General features: G+C 41.8%; 1 protein-coding gene across 1 annotated transcript in view; it reads left to right on the top strand.

Annotated features, from left to right (window-relative positions):
- The window catches only part of mad1l1 (mitotic arrest deficient 1 like 1), a 237,739-nt gene extending 221,415 nt beyond the window's left edge, over nt 1-16,324 (top strand). The window contains exon 18 of the mRNA XM_055158345.1: nt 13,023-16,324. Coding sequence (XP_055014320.1) covers nt 13,023-13,172 — 150 coding nt within the window. The 3' untranslated portion in view covers nt 13,173-16,324. The remainder of the gene's footprint in view (nt 1-13,022) is intronic.
- The last annotated feature ends 7,995 nt before the right edge of the window (nt 16,325-24,319 follow it).

Raw genomic sequence — 24,319 nt, 5'->3', positions numbered from 1 at the left:
TCTCTGATGATGCGCTTGTTGCAGATGCACATGTACCTTGGTTGTCGTGTGGATATAGTGTGTGTAGTGTGAGAAGTAACATTTGCCTTTGGAACAAGTGCCGCTGCATCTCTCCAGCTCTCACTGTGGCAGCTCGGGTCCAAGTCCTGCACCAGGTCGGGTCAGAGTCCTGCACCAGGTCGGGTCAGAGTCCTGCACCAGGTCGGGTCAGAGTCCTGCACCAGGTCGGGTCAGAGTCCTGCACCAGGTCGGGTCAGAGTCCTGCACCAGGTCGGGTCAGAGTCCTGCACCAGGTCAGGTACCCGCGGACTTAAGAGAGAGAGCCCGAGCATGAGCACGTAGAGCAGTGTGTCCACAAACCCGATCGGGAGACGGCCGCGGCACAGAGTTCTGCGCCGGTCCTTACTCCTGCGGTCACCAGACGGTCTACGTGGGTGCACCTTTGTCCTGGGTTAGTCCTGGGTTATCACGGGTGGTAACGGGTGAAATGTTAATGGGTCTGGCAGGTGCGTGTCTCTAAAAATGGACCCAGGCAGGACTCTGGTCACGTTGGGTCACGTTGGTCTCGCTGGTCACGTGCGGTGATCGCGGTGAATGTTGGCCCATCGCGATCACCTCTTAGTACCGCGGTGATTCATTTTTACGGTTATTGTGACAGCTCTAGTACCAGTGGAGGTAAAAGCTGGAGATCAGCAAAATGGTGTCTTTGGGTGAATAAATGGTGAGGGGAAACAACTATAACATGTCAAAAGCTCTGAACACAAGCTCATCTACTCTCAGCAGGATTGGGCCGGGGCAGCAGTGTAGAACCCGGTACAGTGGAAAACTGTTGTTGCATTCTTGAGAGACACGGAGACATGGAGACGGTCAATGTCCTTTGTGTCTCAGTCAAAGCTGTCAGTGTAGTTTCATAGAAGGACTAGTCAAGGAGGGTCAGCAGATCCTGTGGAGAAGAAAAAAGTGTCGCCCCTCTGTGTCCAGGCAGCATCACAGCAGAGTCCAGGGGGCGCCACGTGAACACAACAGAAACACCTCACTCTTACTCCACTCTGGTGTTTTGGTTGGTGATGAAATGGCTCTTTCCCTTCAAGTATTTCCTCCGGAATATCTTCTGCCATATTTGCTGCCACATATGTGTGTAGGTGTAAAAAATCTCTAGCATCTTTACAATTAGCTCTCAAAGGGTTTCTGAGTTATATGTATCGTACTGAATCACACACATTTGATTAATTGCCAGTGTAAATGTGTCATTTTGAACTTTGTGCACAAATAAGTGGATAATGGTTTTATGTTTTATAGGCTGTAACTGTACCCTCTAAGGCGTGCCCTCTTAAATGAAGTAGTAGTTCTCCGGCATGTTCTTTTCGTAAAGGTAGCTCACCAGAGGCAAAAGGTTGGAGACTCGTGTTCTATAGTTAGCTCCTTAGCTAGCCTCTGGCACGGCCTCCAGCTTAATGCTAAAACATAACACATAAATATCACCATGTTGCCTATGAAAATGTTATATTCACTGAAAACATCATATTAACATAGTGTGCGAGATTTGATTTGGTTTTGGCGCACTGAGTCTCCCCTCTCTTTGCTTTCCACACTAAGTCACTCCCCCTTCAGAGCGCTATCACAACCCAACCTGCATGTATCCTGCAGTTGTAGCATATTGTTTTGTTTTGTACTTCTGAATAATTATGGGAAATGGCTGTGTGGAACCACATGATATGTATCTTTTGGGCTGAACATTGGACATAATCTCACTGCTCAGTGTTTGACTAGAGCCTGAGAGAGATCACTAAAGAGATCACTAAAATACTCAAACATGCATGGATGACATCTAAAATCTTCTCAGGCATGTTCTGGATGAGGGAACAATGTTATAACATGGTAGAAAGCTCCAAAAAGTCACTTTAGCATAATACTCCTCTTTAATCTGATCTTGTATAAATACTGACATTTGAAGCACTTTACCTTAGCGCTGACAGAGGAACCATTTAAAGCCAATCTGTATGCACCAGTTTGATCATTTGTAGTCTATCTAAGCCAGCCACATGCCAGTCTAAACAGTTGTACCAATCAGCTCTCCCATAAGGGAGACCCAAGCTGCACAGACAGATGACAAGGATTAAGAATCAACACATTTGCTCCAAAGACATATAAACCAAAGCCTTCTGTCACCACAATAAGGCTCTGAGTGAGATGTCTAAGTGCTGTCTGTACTTCCACCATCTCCACACATGCACTGCAAAATGCTGCATCAGTCTGTGAAGATATAGTTTTGTTTTAGTGGGTTTCCAGTGAGGAGGACGACACTAAAAGAACAGTGTTCGTGCTAAATGCTGGGCCCTGTAAACATTTTGTCTCCATGTATTTGCTCAAAATCTCCCTTGTCCCAGTACAGATATACAGTATAAGTCTGCTGGATACTGTCTGGACTACTTTAGCTGGTTAGCTAGTTTTGGTTTGATGGGGGAAACTCAAATACCCCCTTAATAGAGAGAGTCTATATAAACTCCGGACACAAAGGTCCTCACAGCCTGGGAATCAAACCTGGGACCTTGTTGTGGCTCTAGCCACCTAACCACTGAGTCACCTTGCCAACACGCTCAACAAATCTTAATTTTCAGTCCAACAACATTCTGTGTGTCAGAATGGTCTAATACTGATAAATATTCTTCAAATGTCGATCTTTCTTGACATATACTGTACTTCTATGGCAGAGGTCCCAATACATCGATCATCATCTACCAGTTGATCACCAAAGTAGTGTGTGGAGATCATAATGTCGTAGTACTCGAGACTCGTTTTGGTCTTGAAACTGGCCTCAAGACCGTTTTTCACTGTCTTGGTCTCATCTCAGACACTATCGTGCTTGGACTCGGTCTTGTCTCGGTCTTGAAGGCGCTTGGACTCGGTCTTGTCTCAGACTCAAGGTCTGACACTCGACAAAGCAGGTTTACTGCAACATGTGTTTGAAGTTTTCCTAATAAAAGTTCACAAATGCATCTGTATTTGTCACGACGTGCGTTTGGTAAATGTGCAGAGGCTGGTAAACCCCACTGCAAAACCAGCAAGAGAATGTAACTCCAGTTTGGAACTTGAAAATTAAAAATCCTACCCACAAAAGTGCCAGTGGACGGTCTCTTAAAGAAGGGCTTCTCAAACTGTGGGTGAAGGTCCAAAAAAGTGTTGAAGTGCAGTGCAGTGTGGTTTTGTACTAGGTCGATCATTTTGACTTGGTCATTTTATAAGTAGCTTGCATGCTGAAAAGTGTGGGCACCAGTCTTTTATGGAGATCTAGGGTCAAGTCCCTGAATACTAATGATTAGGTTCCAAATTGTTGAATTTATGTATTTTGATATATATATTATACCATACCATAAATACCATAAAAGACTCCCACGGTAATAATAAAATCCCCCTTTTTGACAACAGAATAAAACATGTTGAATATCCTTCTGTATTCTTATAATGAGCTATTCAGGAAAGGTCCAGTTTATTTTTTGAGTTATTTATTATTATTATTATTATTTATTTATTTATTTATTTCAGTGTACATGATCAAATGAGTATCTAATCTTTTAGTATTGATTAGTGTCTTGGTGTGTAGAATTGTGCGGTCATGGTCAAACCTCTCATCACTTCATATTCTGAAGTCATTTGCCGTGTAGCAGGTGCTCTTGACTCTCCTCTTTAGCTGTGAGTGAAGCTTCGTTGCTCCGGGCTGACCCCTCTGCTCTGACCCTGCCTGTCTGTGCTCCGTGTGGGTGTGTGTGGGTGTGTGTGGGTGTGTGCGGGTCTGCGTGGGTGTGTGGAGGTGGAGGTCTGTCTGGAGGTCTGGAGCAGGAGAGCTCGTTCACATTCAGGCCCAGATTCATCTCAGCGTGCCGGGCTGAGGTCACCGCTCGCCCCCCTGTCCTGCATCTCAAGCCGGGCACCATTGATTTCCTTTAATTGGACAGAGAGCGCGAGCGTGGATGAAAGGGTCTGGTCGGCTCCAGTTTGGATCAAGTTCATGGTGGATTCTCCTCCAGACTCACCTGTCTGTTTGATCCTGGTGCTCTCCTCTTTAGTGTGACTCAGTGTTTAGATTGTGCTTTGGTTTAACTGCAGGGAAATGCATTGCTTCCTGACAGAATGCAGCTTAAGGCTTTATTGATTCAGCCGTGTCCCATTGAGCGCTCGGATTATTGTCTGGGATTGATTTGAGCTCCAGAATCATCACATTGGTTTTGGAAAGCTGCTTCTCTTCTAGAAACTGTCTATATTTAGAATTCACATGAAAGGGTTGGGGGTAGCAGGTGCTGGGGTTTAGGTAGTGACCGTTCACATCAGTGAGAGTCCTTTTTCTGTTTAAACCAACTGGATTTCAGAATTGAAATTGCATTACTGTTGTTATCCGTAAAAGCTACAGTATATCTGATCTGAACATGTACCTCGTGTCTGGGGAGTGAGGTCATGTTTGTGGAAGATAAAGTCAAAATAAAATACTTAGACTCCACCTCACACATTATTATGCCAACATAGGTACATTTTATCCAGAGGCTATGCAGGAGCAGCCTCTGTGTTGTGTGTCTGAGGAAAAGTCCATAGTGTGGCTTTAGTGTGTACAAGGCTCTGGGAGTGTACATCAGGACCTCTCCACATGAAGTGTGTCACAGCTCCTCGCTGGAAACCAGCCTGTGGCTCTTTCCTCCTCACTCACCTGTTTTCAAGCGTCTGTGACTCAGGCCTGTGCCTGTGAAGAGCAGGGACTGTGAGGCTCCCAGGAGCAGGCTGCAGGGCCCACACTGCACAGCTCTGTGCTCTGTGTATGTGTTACACATGTGTACACACTGCACACAGCTCACATGTGTGTGTCACAGGCTCCTGTCACTGTCCACTCTCTGGAGACACGAGCAGGACTCTGAGCAGCTGGCTCTTGGGCGGCTCACTCCAGTTTTGTTTCACAGTCTGAAAAATCTGCTCTAAAGACGTGCACACGCCTCAACATGAACACATGTGAATATTTATGAGAGCTGTGGACATATGCAGCGTGATCATCAGCTTCAGCTACAACTAACGTGTTACAGATTGAAAAGAAGTACCTAGTACTAGATCACCATATGATCTGATCATGTATAAAGTCCATATAGAAAGTGCTGCCTCCATGTAGGTCCTCTGTGTAGAGTATATACAGCAGAGCCTGGCTCGTATTAGCTGGCGTGCTCATTGTTGTCATGTGCACAGCTCGTGTTGGCAGAGTGTGAATGTGCTCCGGATCAGAGCGGATCATCCTCCATATCCACTTTCATAGGACTCTGGCTGTTTGCTCTCCAAATGTTGACCACAGACTTGTCCTCCACAGCAGAGCTCTGCTCCTGCACCCTGTCCCCCCGTCCACTTACCTCTTATTTATTTATGGATACACCTATAACCATAGACATTTATTTAGCCAACTGTGGCTCCGTGGTCAGAGCCTCATCCACCAACCCAAAGGACATTACCTAATATGAATGTGCTGTGTGTTGATGGTTGGAGGGGCAGATGGTGCAGATTGATAATCTTAGTTCTGTCAGTCTGTCCTAGGGCAGATGTGGCTACAATAATAGTTTACCACTACAGGGCATAGAGTGAATGAATAATAATTTGTAAAACAACATTTATAAAACATGGGATTTGTGTAAAAGCTGCCAATCCTGTGGTTTATTTGTAGCTCTGCAGTTCACACTTCAGTGTTGAGATGTCAAAAATAGATTTCCAGATGCTAATTGACACTAAAACTAAATTTAAATAGTGAATCACTGAATAAGTATGGTCACTGAAAAAAATTCTTCTACCTTTTTGCATCTTAGCTCATATTTCTCATGTTCTACTTGAGTGTTCCTCAGACTGAACCTTGTGCAGCAGGTACATTCTCATGATATTTGTGAGCTCACACACTTCAGAGAATTCATCTGGCCCGACTGCTTCTGTTGTTATTGCCCAGTTAACCAGTGGGTCAGACCAATCACAGGGCAGCATTGTGGTTTGGGCGGAGCTAAAGGTGAAGCTCCCAAACGAATCAAAGCAGATGGACACAGGTGGACGCAGACGGACGGAGACAGACGTACTTTAGCCTGTTTGATCAGAAATAATTTTTTGTTTGTGGAGGGAAAGGTTAGTTTTCTTGCCTTGTTCTGTTGTTAATATTTCAACCAATCAGATTCAAATAATCGTCATTCTGTTTGTCTTTTCCTGATGGCTGTCAATGAGAGCCGTTCAAGATTGATAATGTGTAGAACTCTATTCAGACACAAGAAAGGAAGGAGGAGGAAGGAGAAGGAAGAAGATGTATTCTTGTCCCGTTTTGGATTGAGCCGTGGTTCAGAGCTGGTGGTGCTAACATGACAGATGCTGCAGCAGCCCCTTTAATGCCTGTAGCCCCGCGCCCACTCGCACACATGGAGCGCTGGGGGGGGCGTCACCATAGTAACAAGTCACACTCCTCTATATAGGTCCCTGTTTCCAGAGAGCTCCATCACAGAGGTGCAACTGAAGACGCCCACGAGAGGGAGGGAAGACCAGAGAGGAGGAGGAGGAGAGGGAGGAGAGCAGCACGACAACAGCGTTCCCCCTCTGATCATGTACATGTATGCAGATGTGTGTTTACAGTGTGTAGAGCACAGTGTTCTCTAAAATGGACTTTTCTACATGTTTGCCCTGTTAGAATGGTTTCCCCTCATCACTAGTTTAGCCACAGTTTGGTCAGGTCACAATTTCTTTTAGAACTGAGATCCAGATTTCAATTTAACCACAGTGTATGAAGTTACTGTATTTGTATTAAGGGCTAACTAAAGCCATTACTGTCTTAGTGTCTGACCCATATATCAGTTGGCCAAGATCATTGGCCAATATGGACTCAAAGACGTATCGGTTATCAGTCTAAATCTTGCCGATATGGACCAATAGTCCATGTGGACATGTTTTACCTCGTTATAAAGCTCAGACTCTCTATATTATGTCCATTTAATCCAATTTACTGACAGATAAATGTCCTAATTTGTAATATGTATCAATATTTATTTGCAGAGTCATTTGTCTGTGTCTGTGATGCCGTCCTGCCTCTGAACACACCTCCACAGTCACATCACTCATGTGTGCTTGTTTACACCAGTGCACAGCCATAGATCCACGTGCACAACACTGAGGCGCTGCTTTAAACACTCTTGACTCTGATCCACAACACTAATGACAAATAAAAATGAACTTCAACGCAGTTTAGGCCAGAAACAAATCTACTGCTGTTTTTATCAAAGTGTAAGTGCAGCGCAAAGTGGGTTGTTAGAGGACTGTCCCGCAGACATAGCAACGTCCCACAGGCAGAGGACTGTCCCACAGACATAGCAACATCCTGCAGACAGAGAACTGTCCCGTAGACAGAGGACCGTCCCGCAGACACAGGAGACACACAGCTGCTGCAACCTGCTTTTTACGGATAATCGTTTTGAGTGAGGATTAAAAGGACACTCATTAGTGCAGACTTGTGATCTGGGAGGAGCCTGTGTGAGCTCTGAGTGTTAAAACTGTGTTGGTTTTAGAGCTACGTTTGGTTCTTTGTCATTATTTAGCTCTTAGCTGCTGTAACCTCCCACACATACACAGCCTGATTTCTCTTCCATTGGTCTAGTGTAAAGTGACTGTAGTGTCTGTATACACATTATTGGACATGCATTGATATGTAAATGAGCTGTGAACAGACGTGTGAATAGTCCACAATTACACATATAATTAATTACCACGGCACACATGCATTTACCTCTAAAGGCTGATAGCAGTAGTTTAATGACCTTCTTTACTGGCTAGAATGTGATGCAAAAATGCCATTAGGCCGACCTACTGTCTTTAAATATGATGTAAAGAGGCAGAAGAACACTAAATGTCACCTAAACAAACTCAATTTAAAATCCAGTAGAACCAGACCTAAATTTTATAATCAATTGTAGATTTTCAGTGAGGTTTTTTATCATTAAATATATCAGCTTTTATATCGGCTATCAGAATCTGTGTATCATTCGATCATTCGTTTTTCAATATAAAACCAAAAATAAGAAAACGAAAAAACAACAGTTTTCTTCATTATTTGTCTCCAAAACCAAAAATGAAAAAACAGATAACGATTCATTTTTTTAGTTTTCGATTTAGTTTAAATGAAGAATGGAAAAAACGGATAACGGCCGTTTCCCGTTTACCTGACTTCTGTGACTGCGATGCCGAACTTTTGCGCTGCAAAAGACCGAGACCGAGACCAGACCGGGACCAGACCGGGACCGAGACCAGACCGAGACCAGACCGGGACCAGACCGGAGGCTCAGAGTCCACGGCAGGGCCGGAGTTCGAAGCTGAGGCTCGGAGTCAAAGCTCGGAGTCCACCCTGGTCACACTCTGGTCCCGGTCTGGTCCCGGACCTGGATCAGTCCTGGTTCAGTCTGTATGTTCATTTAAACACAAAATCAAAAACTGAAAAAAACGAATCCTTATCCGTTTTTTCATTTTGGTTTTGGAGACAAATAACAAAGAAAACTGTTGTTTTTTCGTTTTCGTATTTTTGGTTTTATATTGAAAAACAAATGAACGAATGACACACGGATTTATCAGCACCTCCAACTCCCATTTTATTGGTGTCATCTCGGCCACAAAAAGTCCATATCAGTCGGGTCTTAGTTCACACTTGACTGTGATTGGTTCCATCAGCTGTCACTCACTCAGACAATGACAGAATCTGCAGTAACCTTTAAGCACAGAAAATAAGTCCGGCGGCATGAAATATCGATTCAGTAGTGAGGCACATGTGCTTCGGCCCACCTCCTCCAACCTCCAACCACTGGACACACGACACTGAAGCTTTAGTGCTGGACTGGGCTGCTGGGAGCTCACCCTAAGACTATTCCAGGCTGATTTTGGTCCAGAACGTCTCATACTGTTTGAACTTTTACTGTTACATAACACTGTTGGATCTGTTGTGTAATAAGTGAATTACTGTCAGATCTAAAACTCCCAAAACCTGCTCTCTGAACACATCACACACCAAACTGATCAGCGGGAGACTTCATGAGGTCATTATGTTTTCACGAGCCAGTATTCATGTGGAAGTTACAGTGAGAAGGTCTGGGGTTCAATTCCCTGATTCGCTTCCTTACTGCTCAGTCTTGCAGTTTGCGATGAACAATTTACCAAAAAAAGCATAAATCTTTAACAAATATTCTGAAATGTTGACGCCAGTGTTCCCTTGGCGGCAAGTTCCTAATTTTTCCACACATTTGTACCACCACTCTCCCAGCTGGCGTCATCTTCCTCTTCCTCCCTGGGCAACACACACACACACACACACATGCACACACACACTTCCAGAAACATCTCAATATGTTGTTAAGTCTGGGGACCACTTTAATTACTAAGTTGCTTCTTCCTTCTCCCTTCTATCTCTCTCTCCCTCTCTCCATCCTTGCTCTTACATCTTCCTCTCCTTTCTCCCTGTCTCCATCCCTCCTCTCTCCTTCCTTTCCTCTCCACCTATATCCCTCCTCCTCTCCCACTCTATCTCTCTTGTCTCTATTCCTCCTCTCGCCTCCACTACTCTGTCCGTCCTCTCCTCTGTCCATCCCTGCTCTGTCTCCTGGGCCTCTCTCTCTCTTCACTTCTCCTCCTCTCTCCTCCTGCCTCCACTCTTCTCCTCATCCCTCTTCTCTCTCTCTCTCTCTCTCTCTCATCCCTCCATCCCTCCTCTGTCATTCCAGTGCCCGCGGGCTTCTCTGTTTTAATTAATCCTCACAGAATGTGCCCTGCTGTGAACACACACTCACACACACACACACACACACTCACACAAACACAAACAGACACACACACATACTCACACAAGCACACACACAGGCCAGCAGACCAAACAGGCTCTTACTTTGAAAGGGTGTCTCTGGGGAGGCCCTTTAAACCGTGCTTCCTCACAAAAAACAGATCCTAAATGCATTTCTTAAAGTGGAACTAAACACTAAATCAACTCTTTGCTTTTTTTTATGGTCTTTTTAATGCTTTTTTAATGCTTTTTTATGGGATTATCTACTGTCCCGAATCCTTTTTATTTCCTAGGTACAAACTAGGTACATGTGCAGTTTCAAAAACAACCGATAACTCCTGGCCACTATAAATACAAGTACTATGTGACATCACACAGGACTGCCCTGATTACAGACACATGTTTCAGATACAAACACTGGCTGCAGGGGCGGAGTTAAACCAATCACACTTAGTGTTTTCAGACCAACAGAGACCTGTGCTTTTCCCGCACCTAATCTTGAACCAACTGACGTGTTCACGCCGAAAATCAGAGTGTTCGGGGAACCGAAAACTTGTTTTTTCCAAGCAAACTGTGATGACATAGTAGACATACCAGATCATCGTAGAGTTATTCTGGTCACACGTGGTAAAATAAAAGAAAATGTGTGTGTAAAACAAGGTGGAGAAATGAAGAGTCAGTGGAGGAGACAAATATTTACTGTATCCATGTTCACCTGGTGAGGTGAACATCTTTGGACTGGGTGTCGCTGCCTCCTTCTCCACAGCAGATGTTGTAGCAGAGCTTGGTGCAGATAAATAATGATTTGTGTGCATTCTATTTCATATGGCCTTGTCATTTATTTGGTGGCAAATCCACACTCTCTGTCGATAACACATCATGGGTTCACTTCAGTGGTTTGAACGCGGCTCATTCACCGTAAGCACTTTGGTTCCCAGTGGCTCGAGCACCGTTCTGGCCGACCTAAAAACAGCTTCAGTTCCTCATATTTTTGTGTTTTGATTTTATTTTATTTTTTTACTTTTTTCTTTACATTTGCTCCTTGTTCTTGGTTGTTGACATTATAGTTCAAATAATCGTTTCTCTTATGTTATTCAAGTGGCTTCAACATTTTTAACGTCCCCATTTCCTCCACACTGCTTATGTTACACCTCGTTTAAAAAGAGCATTATACAAACAGTGTAAGGGTCCACTGCCACGGTGTAGGCAAAGCAAGAACATGTCCATACAGACACACAGGTAGTGGACCTGTTCGATGTTCATGCTACCATCCACTTAGATTAGGGTGAGCAGATTTTCACCATAATAAACTGGGACAGCCATGTTTTTGTGGTGGTTGGTAATAATAAAATTGTGAAATTAGTGCCTAATTAGGGAAAATTGTTCTGCAGAGACCATTCATGACCAACATGTGAGTCAGTATAGTCACATTTTCTTTGTGTTTTTGTCATTTTTAGGCAGATTTTCTGTATTTTACCAAAACAAATAACAGTTTATGTCTCTCTTTACTGTTGGCAGGGATAAGATTGGTAAAACAAAATAGGGACACCTGGGACATTTCTGTATAAAACTGGGACAAATCACTGGTTTTGTATAAATCTGCTGGGACAGGGGACACAGGCTCAAACTGGTACTGTCCTGGGTTAAGAGGGACGTCTGGTCGCCCTAACTTTGACACCAGAGCCAGTCAGCATTTTTTTCTAATAGCCTTTAGCATTACCTCTAAAAACAGAATTGTGAATAGTCCAGAGTGTGTTGGCTGGTACTCAACCATCACCACATTTGTGTCAGGTCAAAGGCTCATCTAAAGTTGATGTTGAATGTGTAAACCTTTTGGTGAACCTCGTCTTGTACGTGTGACTCTGAGGAGAGCAGAGACATGAACGAAATATCCTGAAATAAATATGTTACACACTTTTAACAGTTTTATATTACACGAAATTGACTCTTGTGAGTTTTAAGCCATGTTAGAATGATGTCACCTCGTCAAAAACACACCTGGAGTTGTGTTTTGTTTCATTCTCACATGTTTGAATAACCCTGCATTATTAGTCTGTCTACATTTCCAAAACTCAAATCGCTCTGCTCTACCTTGTGATGTCATGCAGTGGTAGTTTTCAAGTCCTTTTACTGTCTGGAACTGTACTGTTTCACTGTATGGAACACAATGGAGCACTTCCTGTATTACACAACTAAATGTGCAGGGTTTTCGGGTTAAACATGGGCCTGGTCACAAACCTTTTTTCTGTACCATTTTTGGTTCTAAAGTTCCATATGTTTTAAACAGACCATGTATGAAACATGGAACAAAAATTATTTCCCAAATTTCAAAGACCTGCAAATCATGTCAATAAATGAATGTATTTCCTCATATCTTGTGTTATTCCATCTTTGAACTGTTGATGAAGGTACAGGATTTTTCAAAAATTGCTTGGAAGGACTGACATATTTTATAGAAATAGTTTCCTTTCATTTTGAAGTAATATTAAAGTATTCAGAAGAAAAAAGCGACAAATGATGTAAAATCCTGCACCTTCTACTTGTTTGCACAATTTTCCCTCCGTTACTTTTCCCTTGTTACCATGACCTTTCTTAATAAAAAATCTCATGACTCAAAAAGTCAGAGGTTTTTCAACCTAATCTTGTACCATATGGTAGAAAACTATATGAAGCAAATATTCAAACCAGTTTGTTAAGGATATGGAAGTGAGAACCAAGAGTTATCACTGTTTGGATTTATTGCCCAAAAAGTGCTGCATATTTCTTTCCCTCAGTTACCCACATGAGTTTTAAATTTTTTGTCAATAACTTGAAAGAATCTCACAGGTTTAACTTGACCCTGTTGGAGTGTAACTCTTTCCTACATTCTGATACTTTACTTATTTCAATAGTTCCTCTAGTTTCTGAATAAGAGACATTTGAATGTCAAAAATCTGCCCCTGTTTCCCTCCGTTACCACTTGACCAGACCCACGTGTGAATGAAACAAAACACAACAACGTTATGATCACAAAATAGGATAATCTGGGTGCTCTAACATTGGGATTGGCTTCACTTCATTTGTACGTGAAGGAACATTCGATTCGACGTAACTCTGGGTAGCCAAGTGATCGATACCCCCCACCAGAAAAACTCCATAATGCTCCTTTTATACTGCGTGACGAGAGCCAAAGTGATTCCTGGACTCTAACGGTTGTGTTCTTTTGTGTTTGCGCTCGCAGGGCTCCAGCGGCAGTATGCAGCTGATGGAGACCGAGTTCTCCAAGACGCTGGGCGAGATGGTCTCTCTGCACCTGCACCACCAGAAGAGCATCCCGGCGTTCCTCTCGGCCGTGACCCTCGACCTCTTCAGCAAACAGACCATGGTGTGAGGATGGAGGAGTGCACGCTTCTGGACAATTCCATCTTTTTTTTTCAGTCCTGGATTTTGTAAAACCACTGCAGACGACAGAACTGTGATCTTTAGATTTTCACAAATGAGGAACTCTTCTTCTGCTTTTGACTCATCCTTCAGCGCCTCAGGACTTTTTAGATTTTGATAAAGGAGGTTGATGAATTTATTGTCTCCAACCTTTTTCCTCCTGATGAGCTTCCTTTACTAAACCAAAATGCCAGACATCTACTCATTTTAGCAGCCGCAAGAAATTGAGACGTTTATAAGAAAGAGGGCGAGTTTTTGGGAACAGTTAGATGCTTATAAAACATAAACCATTGTCCATTTATTAGTGTACAAATTTGGGCTTCAAAATGATACATGAACAATAGTAATAAGCATGTAATTAACCAGTTTTTTAGTTGTTCAGCCCAGTGGTATGAGTCCGATATCCCTTGGCGAGACTTGGAAGGGGTTGGAGAGCTACTGTAGCTCCTTGTTTTAGGATTTTCTCACAAACAGATGTGATGCATATTTTGCCTGGTTTTCTGATTTTGTGAACATTGCTATAGATATTAAAGAGAGGGTATTCAAAAGGTGATTATTTTGAGCTTTGTACTATATTATAATGTTGATCCCTCGTCAAAAACCTGCCTGAGGTTTTGCCTGAGGTTTTTAGACGTCATCCATGCATGTTGGAGTCATCTAGAGATCTCTTCCAGGTTCTATTCAAACTCTCCTTACAGTTAGCAGTTAGTGTTGTAGTCAAGACCAAACTAATCAAGACCAAGACCAGTCCGAGACCACAGGGTCCCGAGTAGGGATGGGCATTCGATTAAATTTTCTTAATCGATCGTTGGAAGAATTAACGATCGATTATCAATTAATCATTAACGTTTTTATAATAAAATGATCATCATTATTATTACTATCTGCACTAATCTGCATAAATAAATTCAACTTTACGACATATAAACCATAACCACTCTAGAGCCACATCAGCCCGTTTGACATTAGAATGTGTTTAATTCAGTTTTGAGCAACTCTCACAGAAATGAAACTTAAAACCACATGGCTCATTTGCATAAACTAAGAGAAGAAAAAAAACAGCTCTTGTGCTGATGCGGCATGACTCAGGTGAATACAGGTTAGTGTGACCATATTTGCGTTGGTCTAAACCAGGACACCGTACGGGAGGTGGGAGGTGGGGACTCGTCATCGACATTGAGCGACTCTCACCTGGTAAAACTTTCTCCCACTGGACACAGAAACATATGTTCCTGCTTTGTACACTGTGCACATGGACTCACACTTGTCCTGACTGGAATGGAAAGTGTGGAATTTTTTGTACAAGTCATTGTTAAATCCACATTTGTGCTTCGGTACGTTGCAGACTGACCCACTGTTTGTGTGTTGTTCCTTCTGATGCAGAGACACATGTACACACCTGTTTGGTCACGATACACACAGCAACCTACATTCGGTTTGTCGATTAAAATGAACGTAATCGATGAAATTCTTAATGATCAATCATCAATTAAACGACTAATCATGCCCATCCCTAGTCCCAAGACCGAGACAAGACCGAGACCACAGCCCATCGAGACCAAATCGAGACCATCTTCTCAATTTTCAACATTTATTTTATTTGTTTTTAACTGTTATTTTGGCACATGTACATCAAACAAACGCACAGGCTGCAGTGAGGAGCTTCGCATGCTCACACACCAGTGCAGGTTTATTACAGACAGCAGCGGCTGTAATGACATATAATCACACTCATCAAGTTTCAGACCTTGAGTCCAAGCGCCTTCAAGACTGAGACAAGACCGAGTTCGAGACAAGACCAAGACTGTAAAAAAAAACCAAGACCGGTGTCAAGTACTACGACACTTGTTAGCAGTAAAATTCTCTCCAATACTCCTCCTCAGCCTACGTCACCCATGCTCCCACACCACAGTTTTAGATAAATATACAAAAAGCATAATACAAAACTGTACACAGCTGCTTCACAAACCTGATGTGATGTGCAGTAGTTTCATAAAGCAGGATGGACTCTGTGATAGCGCTCTGAAGGGGGAGGGATGTAGCGTGGGGAGCAAAGGGAGGAGAGACTCAGAGCAAATGAAACTTATAAAACGTGTTATGGTAGAGCATTTTCAAAACAATAAAAGGTAACATGGTGATCTAAATATGTTCTGTGTTACATTTAACACCCCACAGAAATAATCTTTTATTTTGCTTATTTGCTTATTTCCTAAGATTTGCCTTTATCATTTGTGTTTTCAGTGGTTTAGATGAGATTTGTTAATGGGAGATATATCGGTTCCTGTATTGGTATCGGCGGATATAGAGAGTTTTCCGTATCAGCTGATATATTGATATTTGATACTGATATTTTTGTTTGTGTGAGCCCAAAAATATGTCAGTATGTTAAACAATCATGTGACTAATTATTTAGTTTCCCAGATAAATGCATTTAGTTTTTATTTTTCCAAAAGTGAAAAGTTAATTTGTGATTTTTATTTGCAGCTTAAACTTTTATACAACTTGATGATGCATTCTGTAACTTTTTGGTCGAGGGTTCATCACCTGGTTGTTTCTATGGAATTTTAAACATTGAATATTCAAATACTTTTCTTGAGCGAGATGTAATTTCTCTGCCTAGAATGTTCCACAGTGTGACATTAAACAGCTTTACCTTACATTTATTCAATTACAGGTGGTTTTATAAAAAAATAACCACAAAAAACAGACATTGTGACTGTGAGCGGGGTCGCCTCTCCACAGATCTGACCTGTAACTTGGTCTGGTTTGGTCTCTGTGACAATAGAAAGGTTTAATATCATACTGTGAAACATTCCAGACAAAGTAATAACATCTCCATGGAGAAAAGTATCTGACAGACCCTCCACCAGAAAAGTTACACAATGCAGCTTTAAGGTAAATGTGTGAGCCTCGCTATGGATTTTAAAAGCTAAATATCGGTATCGGCTCAAGAACTCTATATCGGACAGTCCCTGTTTATTAAGAATATTCATACTACTTCAAATACATTGGTTGATTAAATTCTTTTGAAACATGTGAAAGTAGATTTTGAAAAGTGTATTTTTTTTAAAAGATCATTCTGTAACCAATAAAGACAACAACAAAAAAAGAAAGAAAGAAAACTAATGTCTGTTTCTTTTGTGGCTGGGTGCAATATGGGAGAAGTCTGATTAGCCTAATATTCTTGAATTACCTTTCTAAATATGTTTTTTTTGTATTGTACACTTTTTATTTATACTGGAGGCTTCATCGTACAGGACAGTGCAGTGCAGCGACAAACCACTAAGGCAGGCATGTGCAAACTACGGCCCGTGGGCCAAACGCGGCCCTTGGACAAATTTTTCTTGGCCCTCAGGCTTCCAGGTGACTTGGCCCAAATGACCTTACATCAATTAAAAATTTACTTTTTACAGCAGGTTTTCTGAAAAGCTACTTTGATAAAGCCAATATTGAAGATTTGGTGTGTGGTTTTGAGGATTTTAGCATGAATAAAGACTGATGGATCATTCTAAAGTGTTAAACATGCACGTATTTCAGTTATTCACTGTATTGAGCTCCCGTCTATGGCCCTCGATCGACCCTCTGCTTCGAATGTGTTTAGAAATGTGGCCCTTAATGAAAAAAGTTTAAAAAGTACGTTCAGACTGCAGGACTTAACGCTCAATTCTGATTTATTTTGTGAAATCCGATGTTTTTGCGAGGTCGTTCACATTTCCAATTAAATGTGACTTGTATGTGACTCCAGTGTGAACATTAAACGGTCCAAAAGTGTCCCGCATGTGACACTGGAGACATGACGACGTCAACCGCAGTGAGCGTCTCTGTGTTTACAGAAGTTGTCCAAACATGGACGCAGCATCGAGCACCTGGAGATTTTAAAGTTCCTCTCGTACCGGAGCCAGAACATGAACAACTTACTTGTTTTAAGGAGGAGATTGAGAAGGAGAAGGACGAGGTTTTTGGTCGTGGTGTTTTGTGGGACAGCGGCAGCGACGTCCGTTGAAAGGAACATGTGGATGTGGAGACGGAGCCAAGAGTGGTGAGTGGTGATGTGCTTCACTTCAGTGACACAGAGTTCATTAACAATTTTCATCTGACGAGAAGAAGGTTTGTGTACATTTGTCACTTGTTGATAACGTGTAGGTGGATGAATGCACTTTGTCCGTTCACACTGAAGTCACATGTCAAAAGATCAGATATGTATCAGTTTCAGGAGCACATATCCAAGTGTCCCTGGGTCACATTTGAAAAAAATCGGATCTGTGTGGTTCAGACTGTCATTAAAAGATCAGATACAGGAACATAGGGGCCAAAAAATCAGATTTGGGTCACTTCAGGCTGCAGTCTGAACGCAGTGTAAGTGGTTCTCTATTTTTTTTACACCACCTTAAGAAAAGATTTGGCTTTCCTAGTACAATCAGGTCTAAACCAGGTCTATAACAGAACTAGTCCAGGTCTAAACTAGAGCTACACAAGGTCTAAAAATGGGAATCTGTCATTTCTTCAGTAGTTCTTAAGAAGAAATGACCAAAGAGCTTAACAAACAGTGAGTACATGGCTTCACATCTACAATCTACTGATGAAAACAAATCTTAAACTTGCAGATGTTACAGATGTTTGCTCTTTAAAGGTTCTAGATTACACCAAATTGACTTGTGAGCTTTAATCCATTTTATTATCTTATCTAATCAGAAACAAACCTAGAGTTGTGTTTTGTTTCATTCACACGTTTGAGTAATCTTTTATTTTTAGTTTGTCTATATCTCTAAATGCTCCACCACGTTCCACCTTGTGATGTCATGAAGCAGTAGTTTTCAAGTCAACAGCTCCCTTTGACTGTTCAATAGAGATGGGCAATTCCAGGACTGAAATCATCCAAATTATTTTAGTGAAGGTTTAAAAACATAGTGCAGCACTTCCTGTATCACCACATGACATCACAAGGTGGAATGAAGTGTTTCAGTGCAGCCTAAATGTGCAGGTTTGTGTGTTAAACGTGTGAATGAAACAAAACACAGCTTCAGGTCTGTTTGATGAGGAAATCACAATAGAAGACAGATCAGAAAAGAGACTATTATGGGCCCTTTAAACAAAGACTTTCAAATGTATTTATTTATTTATTTTATTTTTTAATTCTGACACAAAATAATGACAGTGTGATGATGAAGGTCTGTCCTGTTTTCTGTTTTCTGAACTTGACAGTGGAACTACTTAGTCTTGGTGTTTCACATTGGAAAACTTGAAAAAAAAAAATAAATAAAATCAAAACCTCAAGGAAAACGTTTATTTCAGTGAATAATTGATGTGACCGTGCTTCCAGATGAGAATGGTTATATTGTCAGAGAAAAACATTTGAAACTTTTCACTGTGACGTAGGTTGAACATGAGCGAGTTTGGGTTCAGTGAGTAAGAATAAAAAAAATACAGACACAGATGTTTTTTTTGTTTTGTTTTTGTTTTCAATCATCACAAACAACTGAAACTTATGTAACAGATAATACTCCCTACAACTGTACAACTCACTCTTATGTAACAGATAATACTCCCTACATAACCCTGTGTCCTGTCAATCATCATTTCATTTTTGCACTTTTTTCTTGATAACTTCTTGTATATAGCTGAGATATGTTTGTATAAATATATTTCTACATTTTACGTTTTCTTTTTTGACTTGTACATTTACATTTCTATAATTCTGCCTTAACTCTGACACAGGACAAGTTACATGTCAGATCTATGGGGAGGCGATCTCACTCACAGTAACAATCCAAGTTTTTAGGTCAATAAAACCCAAAGTTATTCTGTAATTTGAGTCATTTCTAGGACCACCGCTTTGTACTTTTACTGTTTCATGTTAATATCATTTTGAAGTAACGTTATTCTTACTTGAGAATAGTTTTTGGCCACTCTTCCACCGCTGGTCAGATCTGTGGAAAAGCGACTCCACTCACAGTATGGATAAGTTTTCCAGTTATTATTTGGCAGTTAAAACTGCATGGATCTTGGATATCATTTCCCTCCATACCTGTGTGTTTTGTGCTCCTCCAAACTCCTCTTCCTCTTCTTTTATTCATCCCTTTATCTTTATTTCATCACTCCATCCGCTGCAGTCCAAATCAGACTTCAGATTGCACATGAACAATGGATGAAGCTGCTCTTTCTCTGCATGAACCCCAATTTAAATTCCAATAATCATAAATAAAACAGTGCAATCTTAATTCCATTTGAAAGCTAATTTTAGGCACCTGATTTTTCATTCCTATAGAAGATCAGGAGGATTTCAGCTTCCCTCGCAGAACACTGTACGACTCTGCGCTCTCCTCCTGTGACGTGTTGTGCCCATTACCATCAAAGTCTTCTCTTATCACGGCTCATCTCCTCTAAACTGATCTCAGATGCTCATTTGACTAAATGCTAATGCGGTTAGCTAAAGGGCTCTCCGGTTTGTGTCAAACTGGGTCGCTCCAAAACAACTTTGGGAATTCAAAAAGTGCTTCCTGTCCTCGGGTACAAGTCAGACACTTGTAATTCATTAAAGTGCATATGGCAGGTTAGACGATGATTCCACTAAATTATATTGAACAGTTTACAAAAATCTGTGTGTCATTTGTTCATTCGTTTTTCAATATAAAACCAAATATAAGAAAACAAAAAAACAACAGTTTTCTTCATTATTTGTCTCCAAAATCAAAATGAAAAAACAGATAATGATTTGTTTTTTCAGTTTTCGATTTTGATTTTAAATGAAGAATGGAAAAAACAGATAATGACCGTTTCTTGTTTACATGACTTCCGTGACTGCGATGATCCAGGTCCAGGACCAGACCAGGACCAGACCAGGACCAGACCAGGGACAAGAGCAGACTCCGAGCTTTGACTCCGAGAGTCCGCGGGGTCCGAGTCTCAGCTTCGAGCTCCGGCCCTGTCGTGGGCTCTGAGCCTCCCGTCTGGTCCCGGTCTCAGTCCCGGGCTCAGTCTCGGTCTGGTCCCGATCTGGTCCCGGTCTGGTCCCAGCATGGTCTCATTCTCAGTCCTGGTCTGGTCCCGGCCTGGTCCTGGTCTGGTCTCACTCTCAGTCCCGCTCTGGTCCCGGTCTGGTCCCGGACCTGGATCAGTCCTGGTTCAGTCCGTATGCAGCTCAAAAGTCCAGCATCACAGTCACGGAAGTCACATAAACAGGAAACGGCCGTTATCTATTTTTTCCATTTTTCATTTAAACACAAAATGAAAACTGAAAAAACAAATTGTTATCTGTTTTTTCATTTTGGTTTTGGAGATAAATAATGAAGAAAACTGTTGTTTTTTCATTTTCTTATTTTTGGTTTTATATTGAAAAATGAATGAACGAATGATACATGGATTTACAAACCATCTGACCTTGTTTGTTTTTTGGTGAGGTTTATAATGTGTAATAATGTAGTTTCACAGTAGTTTCAGTGGAGTTAGCTCCTTCTTGGTTCAGCAGCAGCACCGTGGCAGAGAGGAAAGCTCTGCAGAGGGGAGTTAGAGCTGCTGAGAGCATTTGTGGCTGTAGTCTGCCCTGCATTGAAGATATTTACATCAGCAGGTGCAGGACAAAAGCCACAGCATCATGGAGACTCCACCATCCAGAACATGGACTTTTTACAGCTCTCCCATCAGGCAGAAGATTGCGCCATCTACAGGCCAAGACCACCAGACTACGGAACAGTTTTTACCCTGATGCCGTGAGACAGATCAGTTCTGTCAGAAATCCCAGACACTAATGCACCTTACAAAACAGCACTGACTTGGAACACACTTTAGAAAACGACGGGTGGGTGGGGGCTGTTTTTATAGACTGTACAATATTTTAAACTGTTTATTAGGCCCGAGCGCCACGGGTGGTGTTGGGCCTATTGTTATTCTTATTCTTATTATTATCTGTGCTGCTGTTGACCTGGACCTGAGTGCAGTATTTCGTTTCTGTGTAGATTTTTATACTGAAATGACAAATAAATTCTGATTCTGATTCTTACAGGCAGAGATAACACAGTGTCCACCAGCGTCTGACCAGAACTGAAGCTTGGATGAGCCGCGAAACGTTTTCGACAAGTTGAATTTCTCCTTTTGCCTTTATAATGTTTCTTCCTGGTTGGATGTGGGCTGCAGACACAATAGACCTACATTGAGTTAATCAAACAACTGTTACCAAGTAACCGTCCTGTTAAAGGGATAGTTCGGGTTTTTTGACATAAATCTGTGTGTCATCCCCGTGAGCAGTGTCGTGCATCAACACTGACTTACCCCCGACAGCGTCCGGTGAGTCCGAGATACTGGCCGTTTTTGGTGCTGATGAAAGTAGTCCAGCAAGTTGGCTGGGGACAGTAAAATAAAGTGTTTTTCTTCTCAAAACAATCTGTGTTCAAAAGAGTGATACATTTGCATCACAAAACCATCGTCCTCAAAAAAGTCAGACCTCATTATCGCTTGCCACTTTTTTCTCTTCGTTCATATCACTGCGCGCTGCCGCCAGGTGACAGGCGCCTGGTTCACTTGGTTTACTGCTCGGAATGTTAGCGACAACATGTCTGATTACGACACTGACAATAAAGACTTTGCCTTTAGCACAGAAGTCAAGGGGAGATCTTTATGAACCCGAACATACTGATGCTGAAAGTCACCAGATGGATTTAGAATGGGCAGAGAGAGAAGAGAGACAGAGACACAAAGTCGGGTCACTCGTCCCTGAACTCAGGGAGAAGCAAACCACAGCCAAAATTGGGCAAATTCTCCTGTAGTGTGTGGTGGCCTTTAATAATACATTTGACATGATTCACAATGACGTTATGTTCTAATCTAACTGGACGTTTCACCGCTGCTGATTTCACGGTGAATTTAGAGAATTTGTATGAAGAAAACAAAAACCCAACACTTCCGGTTAAAAATGCACTGTAATGTGTGTTACTGACATTTGAGTAAAATATTTTTGTAGTGCCTTTAATTACTTCATTACAGCAAAAAGCATTACAATAATTTGTTACTTTTGTAGTGCATTACTTCCAATACATGCATCACAAATTTCAGTCTTTCAGTCATCACACAATGCATACTGGGAAGGATTTTCCTAAAAAGTGAGAAATGTTTGTTTTCCCAGTGGGATGTGTCTATTGACAAAGTCGATCTTTTCAAGTCTTTTGAACCATATCACTTTTGTTTCTGGTTCTTATATTGTCATATTTTAGTTTTGGGATTTGGACATCGTAATTGTGTGGTTGTTGGATCCTAACAGCGGAAAACGGGCTTCAGAAGTTTGCAAACTCCATAACTGCAAAAGGGAAACAGATCTGTGTGACCCCAAACCTCCGTGTTTCTCTTCCCAATGGAAAAGAAAAATAGTGAAAGGTGAAGGTGATGGGCAGGATTGATCCACGGGAAGGATGAAAAAGTTAACCTCTGGCTGCCTAAATCATCCTGAGTTTGCAGTGAACATTTTGTATGTGGAGCGACAACAAAGTGGGATCCCGTTTGTTAATCAAGAGGTTCAGAAGACAAACAGACTGAGCTGCACTTTCTTGTTCTTGTGGTTTTACAGCAACATCACGTCTTGGTCTCTTTGCAGTGGAAGGTGTTTCTTGGTGAACAGTTGGAGCCTTTCGCTTTGGTGTTGACTTTTTAAATTCGTAACCAAGGTTGAGCGAGGGATCGGGATTTTGCTTTGATGTCGCTCCACATACAAAATGTTCACTGCAAACTCAGGATGATTTAGACAGTCAAAGGTTTCCTTTTTGGTTCTTCCTGTGGATCAGTCCTGCCCATCGCCTTCGCCTTTCACTGTTTTTCAATTCCGCTGGGAAGAGAAACAGTTTGAACGGAGGTTTACAGTCACACACATCTGATTCCCTTTTGCAGTTATGGAGTTTGCAAATTTCCAAAGCCCATTTCTTGAGCCGTTTTCCGCTGTTAGGATCCAACAACCACACAATTACGATGTCCAAATCCAAAAACTAAAATATGACAATATCAGAACCAGAAACAAAAGTGATACGGTTCAAAAGACTAGAAAAGATCGACTTTGAAAATAGACACATCCCACTGGGAAAATAAACATGGAGGTTTGATGTTCACTTTTTCGGAGGATCCTTCCCAGTATGAATTGCGCGATGATCGGAGGTCCAAGATTCATGATGCATGTATACTGTTGCTGGCATAGAGGGATTCTGTTTAAAATAAAATACTTAGAATGATCCCAAAATACTATAGCTGATCCATCCTTACTCCTCTTTGTTCGAACTTCATCATTATAGTTTGTCTGCTGTATTAGGCCGAGTTTTATCAGTGATTGAAGTTTGCATGTTCAGGTCAAGTGAAGTAGTCAAGTCAACTCTGACCGAACAGTGCTTTTGTGTCTTTCTATTTCTAAACTTTATTTCAGATGATTTCAGGCAGTAAAACCTGAAGGATTTTTCATCTGGAGTGAATCTCAGAGTTTCTCCTAAAATAGGCTGCGTCTGTGCACTCAGAGGAAAACTGTAGTGTGCTGACTCCTGCCTCTGTCTTTTATTTATTGGCTTATTGATGCTAACACAGAATGCCAGATCATATTCACACAAACTAACCTAGATCGTGTCTGTGCTCAGGATCCTACAGAGGAGTAAATAGATGATGTAATCAAAGCTCCTTCTTCTTAACATAAAAGCTGTTTTTCTCCCATTGTCCTGAATCTGTCAAAGTGCTGCTAATCAAAGCTCCACCGCCGCTCACAGAAGCTGATTACAGTGTGCTCAGGTAAGCTAACCGCTAACACTGCTAACACCGCTAACACCGCTAACAACGCTAACAACGCTAACACTGTTCCAGCCAACGCCAATGAGAAAAGTTTTGGTCTATTTTTCCATCTCTGAGTTAGTTTGTCCCACTTTGTCAGCTTGTGTTGGTACTTTTCATCAGTGTGGCTTTAAAACATTGAGCTCAATTTAAAAACAGTGATTTTCCTGACCAGCACTGCCATCACTCTGTGAGCTTGTCTTTATCTGAAAAGATGTACACCTGATCACTCTCTATAAATTCTCTGCACAAACATTTCACCCAAGAAGTGCATAGTCCTTCACTAGACTCAGTCGCCCATTTCACTGATTC

This window comes from Boleophthalmus pectinirostris, unplaced genomic scaffold (genome assembly GCF_026225935.1).
Source record: "Boleophthalmus pectinirostris isolate CB_2022bp ecotype Guang Dong unplaced genomic scaffold, ASM2622593v1 HiC_scaffold_22, whole genome shotgun sequence".
Lineage (NCBI taxonomy): Eukaryota > Metazoa > Chordata > Actinopteri > Gobiiformes > Gobiidae > Boleophthalmus > Boleophthalmus pectinirostris.
This window is presented reverse-complemented; position numbering and strand designations above follow the sequence as displayed.